General features: G+C 41.1%; 1 protein-coding gene across 1 annotated transcript in view; it reads left to right on the top strand.

The window, feature by feature from the left end:
- Positions 1-21,252, top strand: part of LAMB4 (laminin subunit beta 4) — a 304,586-nt gene that overhangs the window by 103,433 nt on the left and 179,901 nt on the right. The window contains 6 exon segments of the mRNA XM_030216762.1: positions 76-300; positions 2,384-2,610; positions 4,325-4,421; positions 10,510-10,882; positions 16,318-16,484; positions 19,394-19,599. Of these exon segments, the coding sequence (XP_030072622.1) occupies positions 76-300; positions 2,384-2,610; positions 4,325-4,421; positions 10,510-10,882; positions 16,318-16,484; positions 19,394-19,599 (1,295 nt within the window).

The following is a 21,252-nucleotide window of genomic DNA, read 5'->3' as shown; positions in this document are numbered from 1 at the left end:
GAAAGTATCAGAGTTTATGATCTTCAGTTATGGAGGTTTGTTTCCTTTTTTTGTGTACGCATGTGTGTCCTCTAGGCAAACGATGTGATGAATGCCCCCCTGGGTTCTATGGCTCTCTGAAGCTAATTGGGGAACAGTGTTTGCCTTGTCCTTGCAACAACAATATAGACATCACAGATCCAGGAGCCTGTGATAACATTACAGGAGAATGCTTCAAATGTTTATACAACACTCAAGGAAGGAGCTGCCAGTTCTGCAAACCTGGTTACTTTGGATCTGCACTCACCCGAACCTGCACAAGTAAGGAAAAAGTGGGAATTAAATCCGCAACAAGACTTGGGGACTCTAAAGAGAGAAGTCCGGAACAGGTGTTATCACAGTGGTATCCTTCTAGTAGTATCTAGCAAGTACTGTACTATGGTTGCTGGATTAATCCATATGAATGTATTTAATAATTTAAAAAAAGTCAAACTGTAAGTGATATTTTGTCATTGGACTAACTCAAAACATCTACTTACAGGATACATACCATTCAGGTAATCCAGTCATAAGAGATCACTTATAACTTGTTGATCATTAATTCTGTCAAACTTGCAGTAAAGAGAGCAAACAACACATTTGGTGAAGCGTCATCCCGAATAAGGAGAGGCTTTGAGAAATTAACATTATGCAGATGAAAAAAAGGAAACTTGTATATTAATATTGACACTTTGGGGCTCATTTTCAAAGCGCTTAGACTTACAAAGTTCCATAGGTTACTATTGAACATTGTAAGTCTAAGGGCCTCTTTTATCAAGCCACTCTAGCGACTCCCAGTGCGATAATGCCAACAAAGCCCATTCAATTGAATGGGCTCTGTTAGCATTGCCATGCATGAGCTGCTAACACGGCTTGATAAAAGAGGCCCTCAGTGCTTTGAAAATATGCCTCCACGTAAAACAGCGATTGTACAAGATATTCACACTGGAGAATAATTATGGGTCTATTCTAAAACTACAGCTAATCAAACAAAAAAATCTACAGAAAAAAAGATAAAGAGGAGAAAAAGGACTTCAGAATTAAGCTGCCCTTCTACAGATTAATTACAATTAATTTTAAATGTGTATTTCCAGTTTAAAAAAAAAACCTCAGAGGGATAGTTATCAAGTTGCATTACGGCAATAATGTGTATGTTAAAGGTTACCATAATGCATGTTAGTTTAGAGTACCACAGCTTAAATAGTAATGAGATGCAAGCAGGGGCGTATCTGGAATCCGGCGGTAGGGGGGGCCAGAGCCAGAGAGGGGGGGCACATTTTTGCCTCCCCCCCCCCCCCCCCCGCCGCCGCCGCCTCTCTCCACCCCCTCCCCGCCGTCAACCCTCCCCCGCTGCTTACTTTTGCTGGCGGGGTCCGACCCGCAATCTTCATATTTCGGCTTCCTCCGTGGCCATGTGCTTCCAGGAAGTAACGCTGCAGCGCTGATTCGTTGAATCTAGTTCGGCGTCTGACGTGCTGGGACGTCAGACGCCGAACTAGATTCAACGAATCAGCGCTGCAGCGTTACTTCCTGGAAGCACATGGCCACGGAGGAAGCCGAAATATGAAGATTGCGGGTCGGACCCCGCCAGCAAAAGTAAGCAGCGGGGGAGGGTTGACGGCGGGGAGGGGGGCCAGGGCGAAATCTGCGGGGGCCCAGGCCCCTGCGGCCCCACGCAGATACGCCCCTGGATGCAAGGCATGTAAGTGCATACAAAACAGCTCATTACTGAGACTAGGGGTTGCCAGTGCCATTTTGAACCTAGCAACAGAAGGGACAAGAACAAGTTGGAATCGCTGCTGCCCCAAATTGACTGTACTTAGGGAGAGTCTACAGTGTGTGTGTGTGTGTGTGTGTTGGGGGAAGTACATTAAGGGTCTTCAAAGTGAAGGGTGTTATTCTGAGGATGGGGTTAGCTCCTCATTGCTGAGCACCGGCCCCTTTAAGAAGCGGCCCAATAATTCCAGGATTCAAGAATAATAGTGCTTGTGAGGTTGATCACAAGTCATGTTATTCTTGTACCAAAGGAGTCAATGATGTGGTAGTGAGCTACCACCAGTTGGTGACTCCTGTGCTAAATTAAGGTGTAGTAAAAACCTTTGTAAACATGGAATTCCAAGTCATTATTTTGTATTGGTTTAAAAATGAGAACTATCCAAAGATAGTGATGTAAATGAACGTGTGAGACCAAATATGGCCTTTTTTTCAGATAGGTATTGTGGTACCTTTCCCTGGACTAAGATACAAAGCTAATATTACACTCAAGTCATTTCTTTGGATATGCCCATGAATATGTGACTACTAGAACTGTTAATATCTGAGTCATTATGTGATAAATGACCTTACTTCTATTTCTTCATTTCAGAATGTGTTTGCAGTCCTTTAGGTACACACCTGAGATCTTGTCCAACTGAAGATGGTGAAAAAGAATGCACATGTGATCAAACAACAGGACAATGTCCTTGTTTGCCTAATGTTATAGGTATCAATTGTGATCAGTGTGTATCTGGTTACTGGAATATGGCAAATGGAAGAGGATGTCAGCCCTGTGACTGTGACTTGAAAAATTCCCAGAGTAATCAGTGTAATCAGGCAAGATGATTATAACCATTAGCAGTGAATTAGACCACTTAGAATTAATCTACTGTAACAGAGAATAGCTACAGAACATCTATTCCATATATTCATAGTTAATTACTCTAAACCAGGGGTTTCCAACTGAGTTCTCCTAATACACCCAGCAAGTCAGGTTTTCAGGATATCCACAATGAATATGCCTGAAATAGATTTATATATATAATAAAAATAATGTATACTAAATTTATCTCATACATATTCATTCTGAGTAGTCTAAAAACCACCTATCATAAAGTCTTGTGAACAACAGCAACCATAGCTCCATGGAAATAACCAAAGTCTCAGCCAATAGTCCAGGAGAAAACATTAAAGCACTTTATCTCTAACAAAAAATGAATTGCTGTGTTGCTGGGTGAAGAGGTTTACGTGGGGTCGTTGAAGTAGGCCTTTTTGAAGAGGTTGGTTTTTAGTGATTTCCTGAAGTTCAGGTGGTCGTGGATTGTTTTCAGGGCTTTTAAGTAGGAAAAGCCGGATGCGCAAGTTGTTTCGTATTTCAGTCCTTTGCAATTTGGGTAGTGTAGGTTTAAGTAGGATCTTAACAGTCTGACTTTGTTTCTTATTGGTAGATCAATAAGGTCTATCATGTATCCTGGGACAACGCCTTAAATGATTTTGTGGACTAAGGTGCAGATTTTGAAGATGATCTATTCTTTGATTGGGAGCCAATGCAACTTTTCATGAAGAGGTTTGGTGCTTTCGAAGCAAGTTTTGCTGAATATCAGCCTGGCTGCTGTATTTTGGGCAGTCTGGAGTTTTTTTATGAGTTGTTCTTTGCAACCCGCGTAGATTCCGTTGCAGTAATCTGCATGGCTTAGAACCATTGATTGTATTAGGTATCGAAAGGTTGCTCTTGGGAAGAAAGGTTTTAATCATTTGAGCTTACACATTGAATAGAACATTTTCTTTGTTACCAAGTTTATTTGACTCTCGAGAGTAAGGTTGAGGTCAAGTGTGACGCCGAGTATTTTCAAGCTGTCTGAGGTGGGGAGAGTGTGTCCTGGGGTATTTATGGTTGTGGGTTTATACTTGTTATGTTGAGAGGAGAGGATGAGGCAATGTGTTTTTCAGTGTTCAGTTTCAGTGCTTTAGTTAGTCTTGCAAGGTTACATCTTTAAACAGCTGTTAGGCTATATCTATATTATACCCAACTATTTCACTGGTTTTATTTTTGACTAATTCTTTATAATAGCATTATATTAATGTATTATGTTTCTTTACTGTCCATTTAAACTGATGTGCATAGGGAACTTTTTTTTTTTTTTTTACTAATAATGCCACCAATGACATCCATTATATTTAAGGTAGAAATGGTTTGTTCCTAATTGAAGACTTATTTATAATGACAATTTGAGTACATTACTATTGGCCTAATTGAAAGTGACTGTAAAACCAGGCAGGTCCTGAGCTATCTCACCTTGAGGAGGGTCACGTTCATGGCTGAGAGCATCCATTTTGTGCTACAGAAGAACCGTTGGCCTTCTTACCGGTGCCAGAATCTGAAATCCGGCCCTAAATTCTGCCCATCATCTGAGGGATTTTTATGTGGGAGGGGTTTAGCATATGGATGACATTAATAAAAACCCCAAAACTAGGTGGGGAAGGGGTTTATGGAAAACAAAGGTTATAAAATAGCTTGCTCTGGACACCAACTTTTTTTTTTTTTTTACAGTTCACAGGTCAGTGTCCGTGCAAAGCAGGCTTTGCTGGGAAACAATGCAATGAATGTGAGGAAAATTACTATGGAAATCCACAGCTGGGTTGTATCTGTAAGTAGAATATATACTGGGAAATTGTACTGCATTAATTCGAACAATATTTGGGTCCTACAGGTAGTTAATATGGTAGGTAATCAGTAGATTATAGAAAAAGGGAGCAATTCTATGAAGTTTATTTATTTAGATTTTGGTCGCACCTTTTCAGTAGTAGCTCAAGATGAATTCTGTTCAGATAATGGGTATTTCCCTGTCCCTGGAGGGCTCACCATCTAAGTTTGTACCTGAGGCAATGGAGGGTTGAGTGACTTACCCAAGATTGCAGGGAGCAGCAATGGATGTCAAGACTGTTGCTATAACCACTAGGTCACTAAAGTGGCACCTGGAGTCAGATGCTAATTACTTGCATCAAAGGCACCATCAAAAAGACAATTAGTTACCTATGGGGCTCATTTTCAAAAGAGAAAAACATTTTAAAAAGTGTCATAAAGCAGCATTTGGACATAAATCTTCTCAAAACGTTCAAATTGGTATTTTCAAAACCTGTTTTGCAGATGTTTATCTATAATACTATTGCTTTCGTGCTCACTATAATTGATAATAATAATGTTTATCTATGCATTTTGTCTGCAATGCATCCAAATCACAAAGAGGCGAGTTGGGGGATTTTCAGAGGTGGGCTTAGGGTGTGCTTAACACTTGGACATTTTGTATCCACAGTGGAACACAACAAAAATGTCTAGGGCTGAAACTTCAATGTTTTGGTCTATAACCTGTTATTATAAGAAATAAGGCACCCTAAATGACCATTGGAGAGAATCAAGGATGACCCCCACCTACTCCTCCAATGGTCATTCACCCCCTCCCACACCCAAAAATATGAATAAAAATGTTACTTACCAGCCTCAATGACAGCTTCAGATGTTATCACTAGGTCTAGTAGAGCAGCATGCAGGTTCCTGGAGTGGTGTTGCAAGGACCCAGGCCCATATCTCTCTGTTACACTTGTGGTGGAAAGAATGAGCCCTCCCATGCTCACCAAAACCCTACTGTACCCACTTTTAGATGGCCCTTTCAGCCATAAGGGTTATTGTAGTGGTGTACAGTTGGGGGGTGATGGGTTTTGGAGGGTTCAGCAGATGAGATAAGGGAGCAGCGGCGAGATGTGTACCTGGGAGCATTTATATGAAGTCCATAGCAGTGCCCCCTAGGGTGCCCCATTGGTCTCCTGGGATGTCTGTGTGACTAGTCTACTAAGAATTCTGGTTCCTCCTACATCCTGTTTTTCACTTGTATGTTTTTTTTTCTGAAAATCACGCAAAGCGCATAAAGCACAAAACCATGTTCCATATGGTGTGTTGGGGAAAAAAAATACATTTTGCTGTTTCAAAAATGGCTATATTTAGCACAAAACTTCCGAAGTCTGACTTAGACATCATATCAAAAATGCCCTTCCATGTACACTAGGTACTATTTTATAAGGTGGCACCTAAGTGCTAAAGCACCTTAACTGCAAGGGGGATGTACACATGGGTGGAGCATGTGCATGTCTCCCAGTTAGGCATGTAGTTTATAGAATACTATAAACTACGTGCATCACTTAGTGTGAATGCTGACCTTACACCTAGTATTCTATAATGGAATCTTAGATGCCATTATAGAATTGGTGCTGTGCATGGCATTGAGGCACCTAGACTGAAGCACCAATTGCCCTTCACATATTTTCTTTTAAATGGACAGTGGGGATCTGCTGTGCAGACGCTTTAATTCCCTCCACCCATCAGACCACTTCTCCTGCAGAATCCTGTATTCTTTTTCTTCCTGTCTTCTGTTCCTCTCTCTTTTCATTTTATTTTCTCTCTTTCAACTCTGTCACTTTCTTAGTTTAACTGATGGTAAACTGCATAGCAGCACCATGGTACAATGGATATATATAAAGCACATATAAATAAAACTAAAACTAATTCACTCAGTACTTTAGGTAAACAGCTTTTGAGACCAATATACAAAAGAAAGTTAACACAATATTTATCACGCCTATTAACATCTCATTATAATGGCATACAAATGAGACATGTGTTGCTACAGACAGTAAACTGCATGAGCATGGTAATGGAAAACATGCTTGAGGTAGAGTCAAGATCTTTTCTGTCAATGCATTTATGATGCATTGTTGCATGTTTTAACATGTATTTTTTGGCTAATAATTAATGAGCTATTTTGTATACATCTCTGTTGCATTATCACAGGCTAGTTATTGCATGTTAACCTTTTGCAATCAATAACAAAGGTGTATAATCCAATTAACGTCTTGTGCCCATTGGAGCCGACTCTGTGGGTGCTTTAGCACCTCAGTATTGAACAAACTCCTTGACTGTGTCTAGGGAAGGTTGGCTCCTATGCTTGTGCCAATGTTAATACACTTCAGTATAGTCACCCCTTTATGTACATAACATATAGTAGCTCCACAGATCCCTTTTGGCAGGAGAGGGGTTAATGCCGTGAATAGCAATAAGTTTTGTGATGTGCCTTTTAATTCTGCCTAAAAGGCTTTCACTTTGGTGTGGCTCATTTTTAATTTTGGCCAATTGGTTCGATAAGTAGGCTGAGAAACAGAAAACCGAGGTTCAAATCCTGTTAACATTCCTTGTGACCTTGAACAAGTTATGTGCTTTACCTTATATTGCCTCAGGTACAAACTCAGATTATAAGCTCTCCGGGGATAGGGTACATGAATGTAACTCATCTTGAGCTACTAATGAAAAGCGGTCAGCTATATGCAAACAAACCAATAAAAAACTGGGGTGTTTCTGGTGCTGCATGAGTAAATCATTAAATTACAGTAAATCCTACAAAATCCTACAAAAATTTGTTTCCATATTCCTATCTATTTGAATAATTTGGAGCAAAGCTTAGGAGCCTTAAACGCTGCTTACACATATTAATAGCAGATCTATGCTGCAGTTATACCAGGTCTATATAAGGCACACCGATGTAGGGTTACACCTACCTTTGTAGTCTGATGATTTTATTATTCCAATCATCTTGTTCCCAATCTGTGGTTCTGTTTTCCTCTGTCTGTGCTCTTAACTCTGTTTTCAGGGCCCCCTTTCCATCTGCTATTTCTTTTCTCGCCTCCTGCCCTATATATCTGTTTGGCACTGACCTTCATGCTCAGCTTTCTTCAGTTCCTCTGCCTCTTTCTCAAATCTATATTGTGTTCCCTCCCCCTTTCATGTGCAACCTGTCCTCCCCTCTTCCCTTCTCTTCATGTACAACATTTTTTCTCATTTTCCTTTGTGGTATTGTATCTCCTCCTCCCCAGTGTAGGAGCAAAGCACTATACCACCCTCATTCTCTCCCGCGGGTCCATTATCCTTTCCTATCTTCTTCCTACCTCTCTCTTCTCTCCGCCGTGATTCTACAGACTCTGCAGTTGCCAGCAGCTATTGGAACAGGCCTTCTTCTGGCTGTCCAAAGGCTTTCCTTCTGCTGAGTCCCTCCCACACAGCATAAGGGAATCGCACCAGAGGGAAGGACCCTGGGGCTGGCTAGAGGGGGACCTGTTCTGGTGGCTGCAGGTGACCTCAGGGTTTGTGGGGTTGTGGTGGAGAGGAGAGAGACTCGAGGGGTGGGAGGAGGAAGATAGTGAGGTGAATTTAGATCTGAGGGGGAAGTGTGCCGATTCTGTTTGGGGTGGCAAGGGAAGTTTTTCTCCAAAGAGACACCTATGACCTGGAGGGGATTCCCGCAGGTTCCTGTGGACTCCGCATCACCTCCGGGGAGCAGCTGCGGCATACCAGTTGAAAAACGCTGATTTAGAGAACGTTGGACTACATGGCCTCAACAGTGCTTGTAACACTCCAGCACATTTTAAGATGGGACAAACTCAATGGACACAAGTCACTTACAGGCTGTGGTACATCATATCTGTCACAAAACCCTGCCAGGACTGGTGGATCATTCAATCAAGTCAGGCAAAAGGCATCCCTTTTCAAATTCCACACAGGGTCAGCCCTGCCACTAACACTTATTTTCAAAAGAGATAGATGTCCAAAAAGTGACATAAGGCAGCATTTGGATGTTTATCTCGCAGAAACATCCAAATCAAGTATTATCAAAACCTCTTTTTGGACGTCTTTCTCTGAAATCTGTCAGAAGGATGTCCAAATCTCAAGGGGGCGTGTCAGGGGCAGGTTCAAGGCAGGACTTGGGTGTTCCTAACACATGGATGTCTTTCAGCAATAATGGAACAAAACAAAGACTTTTGAGCTAGACTTGCTTTTACAACAAATAGCTGCAGTGGGAATTGAACCCACTTGCCCAGGATCAAAGTCTGCTGCACTAACCACTAGGCTACTCCTCACAAAAGGTGCCCCAAATGACCAGATAACCACTGGAGGGACTTGGGGATCACCTCCCCTTACTCCCCCAAAGCACAAAACATTTTTCCAAACAGCATTTTCAAAAGGAAAAGATAGGCCATTTTCTACAAAAATAAAGTCTTTCCTGTACTGATTTTGGACATTTTACAAAAAACATCCAAATTCAGACTTAGATGTCATATTCAAAAATGCACCTTGTGCATTTAATTTGCCCAAAGTCACAAGGAGCAGCAGTGGGAATTGAACCAGTGTTGCCAGGATCAAAGGCTGATGCATTAACCATTAAGCCACTCCTCCTCTGTTTTGGAGGTCTTGAATTTGGACATCTTTTGTTTGAACATAGACCAAAACAAATGCCGTCCAAAACACAAAGAAGTCCAAGAAGTCCATAGTGTTTTCAAACACAAAAGATAGACATCCATCTTTTTTTTAAAAATGATCTTTCCTGTTTGGAATTTGGACGTCTTTGTAAAACGTCCAAATTCTGATTTAGATGTTTCTTTTGAAAATGCCCCTCTAAGTGTACTAGTCATTTGCCTAGAGCAGCAGAATTTGGAAGGCAGTGGTGCAGCTCCAGCAGGTGGGAGGAGGGTACTCTGTGCCCCTCCCTCCTAACTTCCTCTGTTGTCAGATGCGGCTTAAAGATGAATGAGCACTGCGCATGCCCTTGTAAGCACGCTTGTGTTTAATTGCTGCCTTGTTCTTCCCCTTTCTGAGGCAGACTTCCTGTTGAAGAGGGTGGTATATATCACCACTTCAGTGGTGAGCAAACAGTCTTGAAAGTCACAAAAAGAATCTTAAATTTGAACCTATACAAAACTGGTAATCAATTAATGAGTTATATGAGCGATCTATTTGGCATGTGAAATAAGCTTTGCAGCTGTGTTCTGCACCAGACGCAATATTTTCATGTTATTGTAACTCAAACCATTATACAGCACATTATAATAACCAAGTTGATTGATTGACTAGGGCATGGACAACAGCTGAGAGGGCATCATTATCCAAAAAAAGCCAGATAGTTCTGATACGATTAATGGTAAAAAATCAAGTTTTTCATGTGGATGAAATTTAATCATTCATGTTAACACCCAGATCATGACCTAAAATTTGAAAGAATAAGCCAGGGTAAGGAGCTGTCCAAACAAGGTTGGGTTTGAATACCTGTAATCCACATAGCCTGATATATATTTGGATTCAACCTGAATCATGAATTCTATAACCATTTGTCAACTGTGGATAGGCAATGATTCAAGGTGGTCAAATCTAATTAAATTGGATCAGGATAAGCCACTAACTGAAGATCATCTGCAACGTAATCTCAATAATACCTAGTGAGTGAATAAAATTAGCTAGGGGACTCAATAGGAAGATGAAAAGGGTAGAAGAAAGAAAAGAACCTTTGAGTAGTTTTAAACAGGCTTACTTAGACGTCCATTTCCCTACCTAGATGACCTCTATAAGCTTGGGAAATGTTGAACTGAAAGCATTTTAATCAAGTAAAAACACAAGTTCTGTTCATTTCTATAGTTTGTATTTTGCACATCATATTAATGACTAGCGAAAATCCTGGGCTGCAGATAATCAGAATTTAGGTTTTAATACTCTGCTTTGTCCATGCCTCAGTATAGTGTAAACCTCTGTAGTGTTTTGGGGGAGGGGGGATTGCTTTGTTTGTTAATATGTAGTGTTAATAACTTCTTTCTTTCTCATTTAAGCAGAAAATAATTTGAGCTTTGTTGACGTTTTCTCTTTAGTATGTAAGTGCAACCTAGAAGGCACAAACAGGCCCTCATGTGACAGGATAACAGGGTCTTGCAACTGTCGAGTTGGTGTCACTGGACGGCTTTGTGATCAGTGCGCACGAGGCTTCAGTCAGGTGTTCCCTACATGTCCTCCCTGCCACCCTTGCTTTGATCACTGGGACGGTGAGATCCCTTCCCTTTCTCAAGCTATTCAAGGGTTGATCCAGTTTGCTGCAAACCTAGATTTTAGTAAGACACTTTCTGGCTGCGATGCACACTTTGACAACCTGAAAGATAAGCTCCGAGCAATAGAAAAGATTCTAAACACTACAACTCTCTCAGCTGATGAGTTCTTGAAGGTTAAAGATTACTATGACAGCATTCGGTAGGTAATATACTTTCCTTAAAAATTCCATTGAGCATATAATTCTTACGCAGACTGTGCTGTTGCAAATCTGTTAACATCATGGAACTATATTTATTTATTTATTTGTTGCATTTGTATCCCACATTTTCCCGCATATTTGTAGGCTCAATGTGGCTTACATAGTACCAGAAGGCGTTTGGCGGCTCTAGTGTCTAGATATCTTCTTTGTAGAAAATTATCATTCACTGAAAGCCCACTTTGAAATTTATAACATGGGAATAAATGATGCCCCTTTGCTTCCTATTGCTTGCATTTTCAATAAAATCAGCTCTTTCAGAGACCTGAATTCTTTACAAGTTGAAATGCTTTTTATTAGCCCAAGATAAAAATCTTCCAAAGCTAACAGTGCACATGAATTTCTGAGACCACACAGAATCATATAGAGACTGCACTTTTACAACTGTTCCTGGGCAATGGTTTAGGCTGTTGAATAGGATCTTTAATGCCTTATTAAGTTTGACTGATTTGACAAGACATTGCATTATGAACCATAAGAGAGAACCTCACTGAATGTCAATTTATATAATGATTTTTACAGGGTATTATTTTAAATATCCCCTTTTATGGCTAACAGTGGTAAATATGCACTACTTATAGTAACATAGAAACCTATCCTCCAAAATTTAACTGCAGCGGTCAGCAGTTATTTTAAATGCTAGCCACTGCAGTTAAATATAATTTAGATATTCAGTACCAGGACCTGGATACCGTCCAGCACTAATTATTCAGAATTCAGTGCTAACCAGCAACAGTATCTGCTTAGTGGCAATCAGAATGTGCAAAATGTATTATAGTAAAAGAATTAATTTAACTATTCAGCGCCATTGCCAGGAACATCCAGGTCTTGAACATCTTCTGCATTAACAAGCATTATGCACAGTTTTGTTCTTTTAGTACCACTTACCCTTCAAAATCCACATTATGGGCTAAATGTTCAATAGGGTGCCTAGCTGCAAAGTTGTACATGGATTTTTAAAAACCCGTGGCTGCAGACAATCAGAATTTAGGTTTTATTACTCTGCTTTGTTCCTCAGTATACTGCAAACCTCAGAAGTGCTTTCGGGTGATGGCTGCTGCAATCTCTAGCAGCAGCCTTTGGGCCTATCCCGACTGGGGGTTGGGAAGGGGCTCTGAACCTGAGAGGGGGTGGGCCTTACCGGAGAAGGGTGTCTGGACCTTGCCAAACTAAATTAAATTTAAAATCTTGAAAGCCCAACTGGGTTGTGGCCTTCCAGAACCATAGTTACCCACCCCTAACTTAGGAGATATAAAAATGAGTGTATTATTAAAGAAGCTCTGCATGTACCTTTTGAAAGTATATGGTACACTGTGATAGTCACCCCTTTCAACAGGAAATGACATCTTGGAGCTTCTCCTACCAATGCATTCCCTAGTCCAGGAAAATACGGTAGAAACTCCAAACTCCTCCTCTCTTTTAACAAAAGGTAGTCATATAGCATTCTTTGCTTTTAAACAGGAGACGCTAGGAAGTCTATACTCTTCCACAAACAAACAAAAAAAAGTCCATGGAAAAGTTCTTTCAAGTGCTTTATTTCTCTTTCAAAGTCAATCTTCAAGCTCCTCTTTAACTCAGGGTGAATATCAAGACATTTGTTATTTCTTCCAACAACCCTTCTCTGATGCCTTCACTGGTAACAGGTCACAGCTTGGTTACCCACCTTGCACCACCTGGCAATCCATCTTGGGAATACCCCTTAACAAACAGGCTTCACCGAATATGTAAATTAACCACTCAGAAGGCAAATCTTTTTGCACAGGCCATACTTTAATTACTCTGAAGGGGTATTCTTCTTGTACCAAACACTTTAACAAGCACTTTTGAACTCAGCCCTCCACTGGGGAATGTGTTGTCAGTTAAACAATACTCAGCTGGCTTCCCAGGATATGCAAATTAACCATTCTACATGCAAATCCACTCCAATTAGCTTCTGCTAACCACTCTGTAGGGATTACTCTTCTTTCAACAAACAATTCATTACACTCTTTTCAACTGAGCCTTCCACTGGGAGATGAGGGTCTCAGATAAAAACAGCCACCACCCCTTGGACAGGACTTTATTTTACCTCAACTTTACAATCCTGTCCTCCACCCATCCCAGCTGTTGATATTAGAGTCTTATTTCAAGGCTTACAGTGTTCCTCCACACTGTGGCCAAATCAAAGTTCCTTATCCCTCCCATCATTCTGGACTTCAGGTAAGTACCTTGTCTATCTTTAGGGATCCAGGCCCCTGATTTTCCAACCCATCTTTATGGATCCTTTCCTTTAGTGTCCAGTCAATTGCTTGGCATCCTTCATTCTTCTTGGAGGGCTCCTTGTCTTCTCCTTGGGAAAAGGCATTTTTAAAGGGCTGTTTCCTATGAACCCCACCCTTCCTGGGCTCCTCCTATATTCTGGAAAAGGTACAGAACCTTCTCCAATGGGCTTGCCTTCTGAAGGGAACTATTCTATATTCTACCACAGGCCCTCCCTTTTCAACTTAGCGCAAGGGTAACCTCTGCCCTCCCCCCCCCCCCCCCCCCCCCCACAGCTATGTGTGTCAGGGCTCTCATTGAGGCAGGGCTCCCCTTAGTGGCCTCTACAAAATAATACAAGGGCCTCCACCATTAGAATGCCTTCTAGTGGTCGCTACCCATCTAAGCAGGCTTCTTCTACTCCTGAGCGCCCTCTAGTGACTCCCTTCAGATCATTACAGCAGTCTTCCACCATAAGAGCTCCCTCTGGTGGCTAGATCCTATTGAGGCATGTCCTATATTTATCACAACACACAGAAATCTTGTACATGCTCCACTAACACCTCTTCTTTAAAGGACACATTTGTGCAAGCTATAAAAGCCTTCAGATATTAGAAAATCTGTTTACCTGCATGCAGTTGAGTTATACATGTTAAAATTATTTGTAACTAAATGCCAGATATATTAGAAGATGTTTTGCCATTTTAGGTCTATGGATAAAGTATTAACCCTCCAATATTAAGACAATGGCAGTCAGCATTTTTTTAAAATGATGATCACCATGGGCTAAAAAGCAAATATTCCACAGCTACTGCTACTTATCAGGAGTGCCGAGCTAGCAACACTATCAGGATTGGGGAAAGGGGACTTGATATACCGTCTTTCTGTGGTCTTTGCAACTACATTCAAAGCAGTTTACATAGTATATACAGGTACTTATTTGTACCTAGGAAAATGGAGGGTTAAGTGACCTGCCCAGAATCACAAGGAGCTGCAATGGGAATGGAATCCAGTTCCCCAGGGTCAAAGTCCACTGCATTAACCACTAGGCTGTTCATCTGCCGCTATCCAGAAAGCTTATCAGGATAGCACGTATGGCAGCTTTTTTACAGTCCTAAGCAGCGGCACCGAATACCACCACTAACCAGATAACCTTCACTCAAGTCTCCAACAGTGGACTACTCCAGCACTATCCAGATAGTGGCAAGGCAATCAAAGGAAATATTCAGTGTCACTATCTACACAGTGCCACTGAAAATTCACAGACTGAGAACTTATGTGTTTAGTGGTGGGCCTGTTACCTGTTACTTTCATGAAAGGGGAGGCCTGGAGCAGTCCTCCCACTTGCACAATGCCAGCACTATGACTAAGGGGGTCTTTTACAAAGGTACAGTAACATTTTTAGCGCACGCTAAACACTAGCGATGTCCATAGGAATATATGGGTGTTTTCTAGTGTTTAGACTAATACTGAAGGCAATCTCCTTCTAATACTTTCTATCTGAAAAACCATATATCGTGAAGGAGATAGGTGGAGACTCAGCTGGCTTATACTCTGATAATAAGTTCATTAAATAAAGAGGTGAAGCCTCAAGAAGCCCACGGCTCAATGATTAAAGAGCTCTCGAGAGGCTGGATTGCTTCATCATCGGCAAACACCCCAATGGTCTGCTGCAAATGTTCTTACTAATTACTTTTTAAACTTTTTCCTTTACTCTTAGAGGTCAAATATATAAATTACTTAGCTTTGTATCCAGGCTCTCAAGACGCTAAATGCAACCATGACCAACGGTGGCCAGCCAAATCGTTTATCCTAAAAGTAACAGACGATTTGGCAGGATTAAGCCCTCCTCCTGGTGGCTAAGAGTTTTGTCCAGGAATCTTGACATGTGCAGATTGACGCAGACCATTTGACCCTGAGGCAGGTGACGAAACGCTGGCCACCGCATTTAGCGTCTTGAGAGCCTGGATACAAAGCTAAGTAATTTATATATTTGACCTCTAAGAGTAAAGGAAAAAGTTTTAAAAGTAATTAGTAAGAACATTTGCAGCAGACCATTGGGGTGTTTGCCGATGATGAAGCAATCCAGCCTCCCGAGAGCTCTTTAATCATTGAGCCGGGGGCTTCTTGAGGCTTCACCTCTTTATTTAATGAACTTATTATCAGAGTATAAGCCAGCTGAGTCTCCACCTATCTCCTTCACGATATATGATGTTTTCTAGTGTTTAGCACATGCTTATTTTTAGTGTACACTAAAAACGCAAGCATGCCTTTGTAAAAGGACCCCCAAGTATTTTCAATGCTCATTATCTAATTGTGCTGCTGTCGTCCATGACAAGACTGGTGCTGCTGGCCCACAAAATTTGAAGATGTTTGCTCATAGCAGCGACCGTATTTAAAACTATCTACCATTGCATTGGAAGAATAATCAGCTTGTTGCATATCATGAATGGTGGAATCTGCTGTGTTCTTATAGGCGATGTGAGGAACTGGCTGCCATAAGATTTGGTCGCATCTCCTCTTTCCATAGAGCATGGTCGCTGCTAGACAACTATGTGACTTGCGAAGGGAATTAGCTCTCTAAAGTGTGTTGCGCATACTGTCCTGTTTTATTTTTATCAGCTCACTGACCTGTATGTTTTTGGTCTTTTTGTTTTGTTTTTTTTCTTCATTGTTCCATATTATATGCTGTTATATGTTTTTATAAATATTATGTTGCTTTAAAATCAATAAATAAAGTAAACAAAAAAAAACTATTTACCAGAGCCAAGCCAAAACAGCAGGTGTGTGCATATATACCATCAGGACAATATTCATAACAAGTTATACGTTCACTGGTGGCCTATATGTATATTTTTTAAACTTATACAGATAAAATCAGGCTGTTTAATTCATGTGGAGGCTTATTTCCTATGTAAATAAACTTTGTAAGTCTAAGCGTTTTGAAAATGAGCCGCTAAGTGGCCCAGTACTATCCGAATAAGAGGCCAGGTTTGGGGGGTAGAGTGAGGGTGGACTAAACAAATTAAATAGCTACCTCCAAGAAAAATGTTTCTGTTCAGTTTTGTTCACTGGCTTCCCCCTATTATTTGAGTTGTAGTACTGGATTAACATAGTTATTTCTATCTTCATTTTCCAGCCAAAACACAAAACGGCTAGATCAAGAACTAAATTCATTTGTCATAGACGAATTTCCTAACCTCAATGGAACCATTAACAAGCTCCACACAGAAATCAACAAGCTCTTTGGCGATTTGGAGAAAATAAATCAAACCCGTCAACAATACAATCAGGCCACCATGACAGGTAAGAAGATCAGATCTCACCTCTTCCAGTGTCACCCGTGTTATGTAGCCTGGCCACAATTAATTATTACAACAACTTCTAAGTATATGTGTCTTACATTGTGTGCTTTTAGGGAAAGTACAACTGAAAGTAATGTTCTTTAAGGGCAACAGGAGGAGTGGCCTAGTGGTTAGGGTGGTGGACTTTGGTCCTGAGGAACTGAGTTCGATTGCGGCATTGAGCCTGCCATGAGTGGGAAAGCACGGGGTACAAATGTAACAAAAAAAAATTATATAAAAGGTGCCTAAATTTAGGTGTGACTTGAGTGCACCAATTTATAGAATAGACACAATTACCCAATGAATGATGTCACAAATTGGCATTTATGCATTTTAATAACTGTAATCCCGGTAGCAAACCTTCAGGGGTGGTAGGCTCCCTTTAGCAGTCCACAAACAAAGTCCTTCCAGACAACACACAGCTTTTAGTTCCCAAACAGTTGATTTCCCCTCCTCCACAAAATCTCAGTTCAAGGGGTTAAAGTCCCATTCAGTTTCCAAAATAAAGCAACAAGAAAAAAACTTCCCTTTAAATCCAAGTTCTCCCCCAGTTCAACAGCCTGGGTTTCAGTTTTAAAAGTCTTTCTGCTTGGGTGGTTGCAGAATGGCAGTACACCGCCCACAACACAGCTAATTGACTCCTGTGACCACCCACTGCCTTCAGTCCCTGCAACTCTGCCCCAAAGTACAATTACAGTCCATGTCAACTGGCTCCTCCAAACCTGGTGTGTTGGTCTCTCCCGCCTCTCCTTCCTCCAAACACTCCATTAACTCTGCCTCTCTGCTAGGCTGTTGGTTGGAGACCTCCTCCCCCTTCCAGGTGGAAGGAGTACTGATTTCTAACCCAAGGGTATTGAGCTTTGTCATCCCTGCTCCCCCTTCTGGCCCTTGCCCGCCATAGCAGCTGCTCTTTCCAGTCCTTTCCCCCCCCCTTCCATGTGGGGGCCATACCGGGTTTTGGGACCTACCACCCTGATCCCTTCTCTCTGGGCCTTGTGGGGAATGTAGTCTGGCCCCATACCTCCTCCTGCTGCTTAGACCCTCCAACCTCCTTACAGCATGTATGCGCTAGGTGATGGTGATATGCTATAAAACTGTGCTGGTCACATGACACATAACAGCAAATGGGCTGTACCAGTGAGTGGACCATGGGTGTTGTATGGGCATTCTGCCTAGCAATACACACATTTTATCGAACAGTATCAGATGTGCACGTTGCAAAGCGCACTTAGGTGAACCAGCTAATACCTGCCATTGATCTGGCTTAAGCTGTCATATCTATGTTTTGACCAAATCAGCTCAGCTAGTGACTTAAGGTAGATATTGAACAGTTCGAAACCCGTTTTTCTATGCTGTTCGTCTGCAGTGTGTTCAAATCACAAGGGGGGGGGGACATGTCAGGGGTGGGATGTGGGCATTCCTAAGACTGGTATGTTTTTCTGCCATAATGGAACAAACAAAAACATCCAGGGCTAATTTAAACGTTTGGGTCTAGACTTTTTATCATGTCTAAGTCAGAAAACGGTTCCCTAAATGACCACTGGATGGATTAAGGCATGACCATTCCCACCCCGCCCAAAGATGTGAAAGAAATAGTATATACCAGCCTCTATAATAGCTTCAGTTGTTATTGCCAGTCCTATTAGAGCAGCAAGCAGATCCCTGGAGTAACCTAGTGGTCGGTAGAATGGACTGTAGAGAAGGAGACCCAGGCCTATATCCCATCCTACCTGTTACACTTGTGGTGGAAAAGTGTATGCCCTCCAAAACTCACCAAAAACCCACTGTACTCACATATAGGTGACACCTACAACCATAAGGGCTATTGTAATGGTGTACGGTTGGGCAGTGTGGATTTTTGGTGAGTTTTGGAGGGCTCACCATACAAGATAAGGAGTAATAATGAGAATATGAGGAGATGATGTAGTATTGTTTTTGTTTGTGTTATGTACTGTGTTTTATTTTACCTAAATTTGGGAACTGCCTTAGCAGGGAGGGTGGTCAATCAAACTTTAATAAATAAATACACATATAAAAAATTAACCCACTCTCCTGAACCCCCTCCCCCAACACAAACACAACCCTTCTGATCTACCCAATTTACTACATAATCTCCCCCCACCACCACCACTGAAGCTCCTCTTGGCACCTACTGCATGCCCTTCTGGTAGCTTGACCTATATAGCGGTGGTTCTGCAAGACTACTGCTAGAAGTCAACTGCTCCCATTGTGAACCCAGAGTTTGATGAACAGAAGCAAGTGGGAATTGCTTCTGTCCACCACTAGACACTAGGGAAATCCCCAGTAAATGCTGGGGAAGGACAGTTCAAAGGAGGTGTGTTTTGAGCCAGAGAGGGATTTAAGGCGGGTTCTGATTTGTGTTGGAAGATTACAATGTTGCAATGATTACAAGGAAACTCAGAGGAGGGATGGGATGTCGGGTTTCTGGTGGCATTAACTATTTTAGGAGGCTCTATGGGAGTACTGAATCGTGTGTTTAAACCCTTTGATTAACCCCAACCTAATGCTCCCAGGGATGAATGATAGTTGGCATTTTCTTTCCACAAATAACAGTTAATAAAGTTAAACACCAAACTGAATTATACAATTTGCATAATAATGAGAAGTTTTCATACATTTGCAAGCTTTGAATCTCATTATTATTTAATTTGTGTTGCACAACAAAAGTGTGTTAAGTGCAAAAAATGATTTTGCCTTTTAACACATTTTTGGGTGAAATCGTGCATTATTCCCTTAATGCACATTAGTAACTACCCCAACTGGTTATATTCTTTGAATAGCTGATCAGCATATAATCAAATCTGTAAATCTGCTCAATGTTATTATTCCATATGATATATTTTTATACAGATACTTACAACAAAATCAGCAAGCACTACCAAAACTCTTCAGCAGCTGCACAGAGAGCAAACAGTACAATCCCCATCATCAGAGATTCATCGGACATCAGGAAAAACATACATGTCATGCTAGATAAGTTAACCTCACAAGAGAACCAAAATGGTGACCAGCTGAACAAGATAAAGATTCCAGATATCAGTAAACTGAATGAAAAAGTGAGTGTCCGTTATCAAGGAAGGTGACATCATTACAATCTCTGCTTTTCTGGCATCAGTGAACGGTTTTGTCAAATAATTAACATATTGCGTTTCATTCTATAATAATAGTAATAATGTTGAAGTATACTAAAAGCCACTACAATAACATTAACACCAAAATAACAAATGCAGCAGTAGAGATTCATGTAACCACACACTAAAATAAGAACATATAACACATGAAATTAACCAGGAGAAAGATACCTAATTGAAAACTCATAACCATATTAGTGCAAACATGGAGAACGATGTACTTATGTAGATATTGACAATGACGCTCCCACCATCCTCAAAGGCCTTCCATATTCATTTACCAACTACACTGTATATTTTTTTTAAAAAAACCCACTTTGTATGCACTCCAGAAAGAGGAAATGGATTTCCTTAAATATGAGCAACTCACCTCTGATTTCATTTGTAAGGTGGTTCATTACATCAATATGCCAGGAATTAATGCATCATTCAGAAGCACAGTTGTTAATCTCATTGAAGACAGTAGATCGGGTTTTTCGTCTTCTGACATCTAGATAAAGTATTGGACCTACACCTGAACTGGAAAAACACATAATCTAAAGGAATGCACAACTGGTTATACATCTCTGCAGAATTTCTTAGGGGGCAATCTCATCATATGCATGAAGGTATATTTAAGGGAGTAGCCCCTCTAACATATATCTGGAGTATCAGGTCAAATTTGCTAAAAAGAGATGATGTGAGATAAGATTTATAAAGTAACTAGTAAAAAAGCCCCGTTTCTGATGCAAATGAAACGGGGGCTAGCAAGGCTTTCTTCTGTGTGCATGTTGGAGTGTGTGTGTCCCTGCCCTCTGCCCTCTCTCCCCTCCCCCCTCTGAGTCCTTCAGTAAAAAATCCCTGTTTCTGATGCAAATGAAACCCCCTCCCCCCTCTGAGTCCTTCACTTTTACAGAGCAAGCGATTTGATTTCTTGCTTTGCTGTTTTCCTTCACTGACTGTTTGTGTTACAGAGAGGGCGGGGCAGACACTCATGGGGAAACCGGATATCTCTCCCCCTTCACACTTCCGGCTGGAGGCTTCATAGAACGTTGGTGTTGCCTTTTATATAGAGAGATTTTATACTCTGTCAAGAAGAAAGGCACAAGTGGAAGGTTTATGTACTATAATCCAAATTTTTGGCAGCCATCCTACAGATAAGAGTGGAACAAACTGCTGTTCACACTTAGCTTGAAGCAAAACTTTGTTAGGAATGAATTTTCCTGAAAGGGTCTGTAAATGCTTAAAAACACACTGCCCCTCCCCCACACACTCTGAGGCTCTAGCCTGATGAAGAATCAATTCAAGTGCAGTAAGCAAGAGTCTGCTTAATGCACCTGGATAAAATAATTCACATAAAAGGAAAAGCCAGGATAGTGGCTCTCCTTCAGAACTACACACACAGCTCATTCGAAGAGAAGAAAGCAGAACTCTCTCAGGACGTACACCTTCTGAATAAACCTATTAAAATAGGGATTCCATTGTAGAGGTAAATAATTGTGAAAGAGGATATAATGTAGGATCAAACCCAAAGAGTTTGGTAACTTTGGACCAGGCCTGAAAATATTCATTTAACCCTGAGGATAAAGTTCAATCAAA

This window comes from Microcaecilia unicolor, chromosome 10 (assembly GCF_901765095.1).
Source record: "Microcaecilia unicolor chromosome 10, aMicUni1.1, whole genome shotgun sequence".
In the NCBI taxonomy this organism is placed as follows: Eukaryota; Metazoa; Chordata; class Amphibia; order Gymnophiona; family Siphonopidae; genus Microcaecilia; species Microcaecilia unicolor.
The sequence above is the reverse complement of the archived record's forward strand: the minus strand, read 5'-3'. Positions and strand labels throughout refer to the sequence as shown.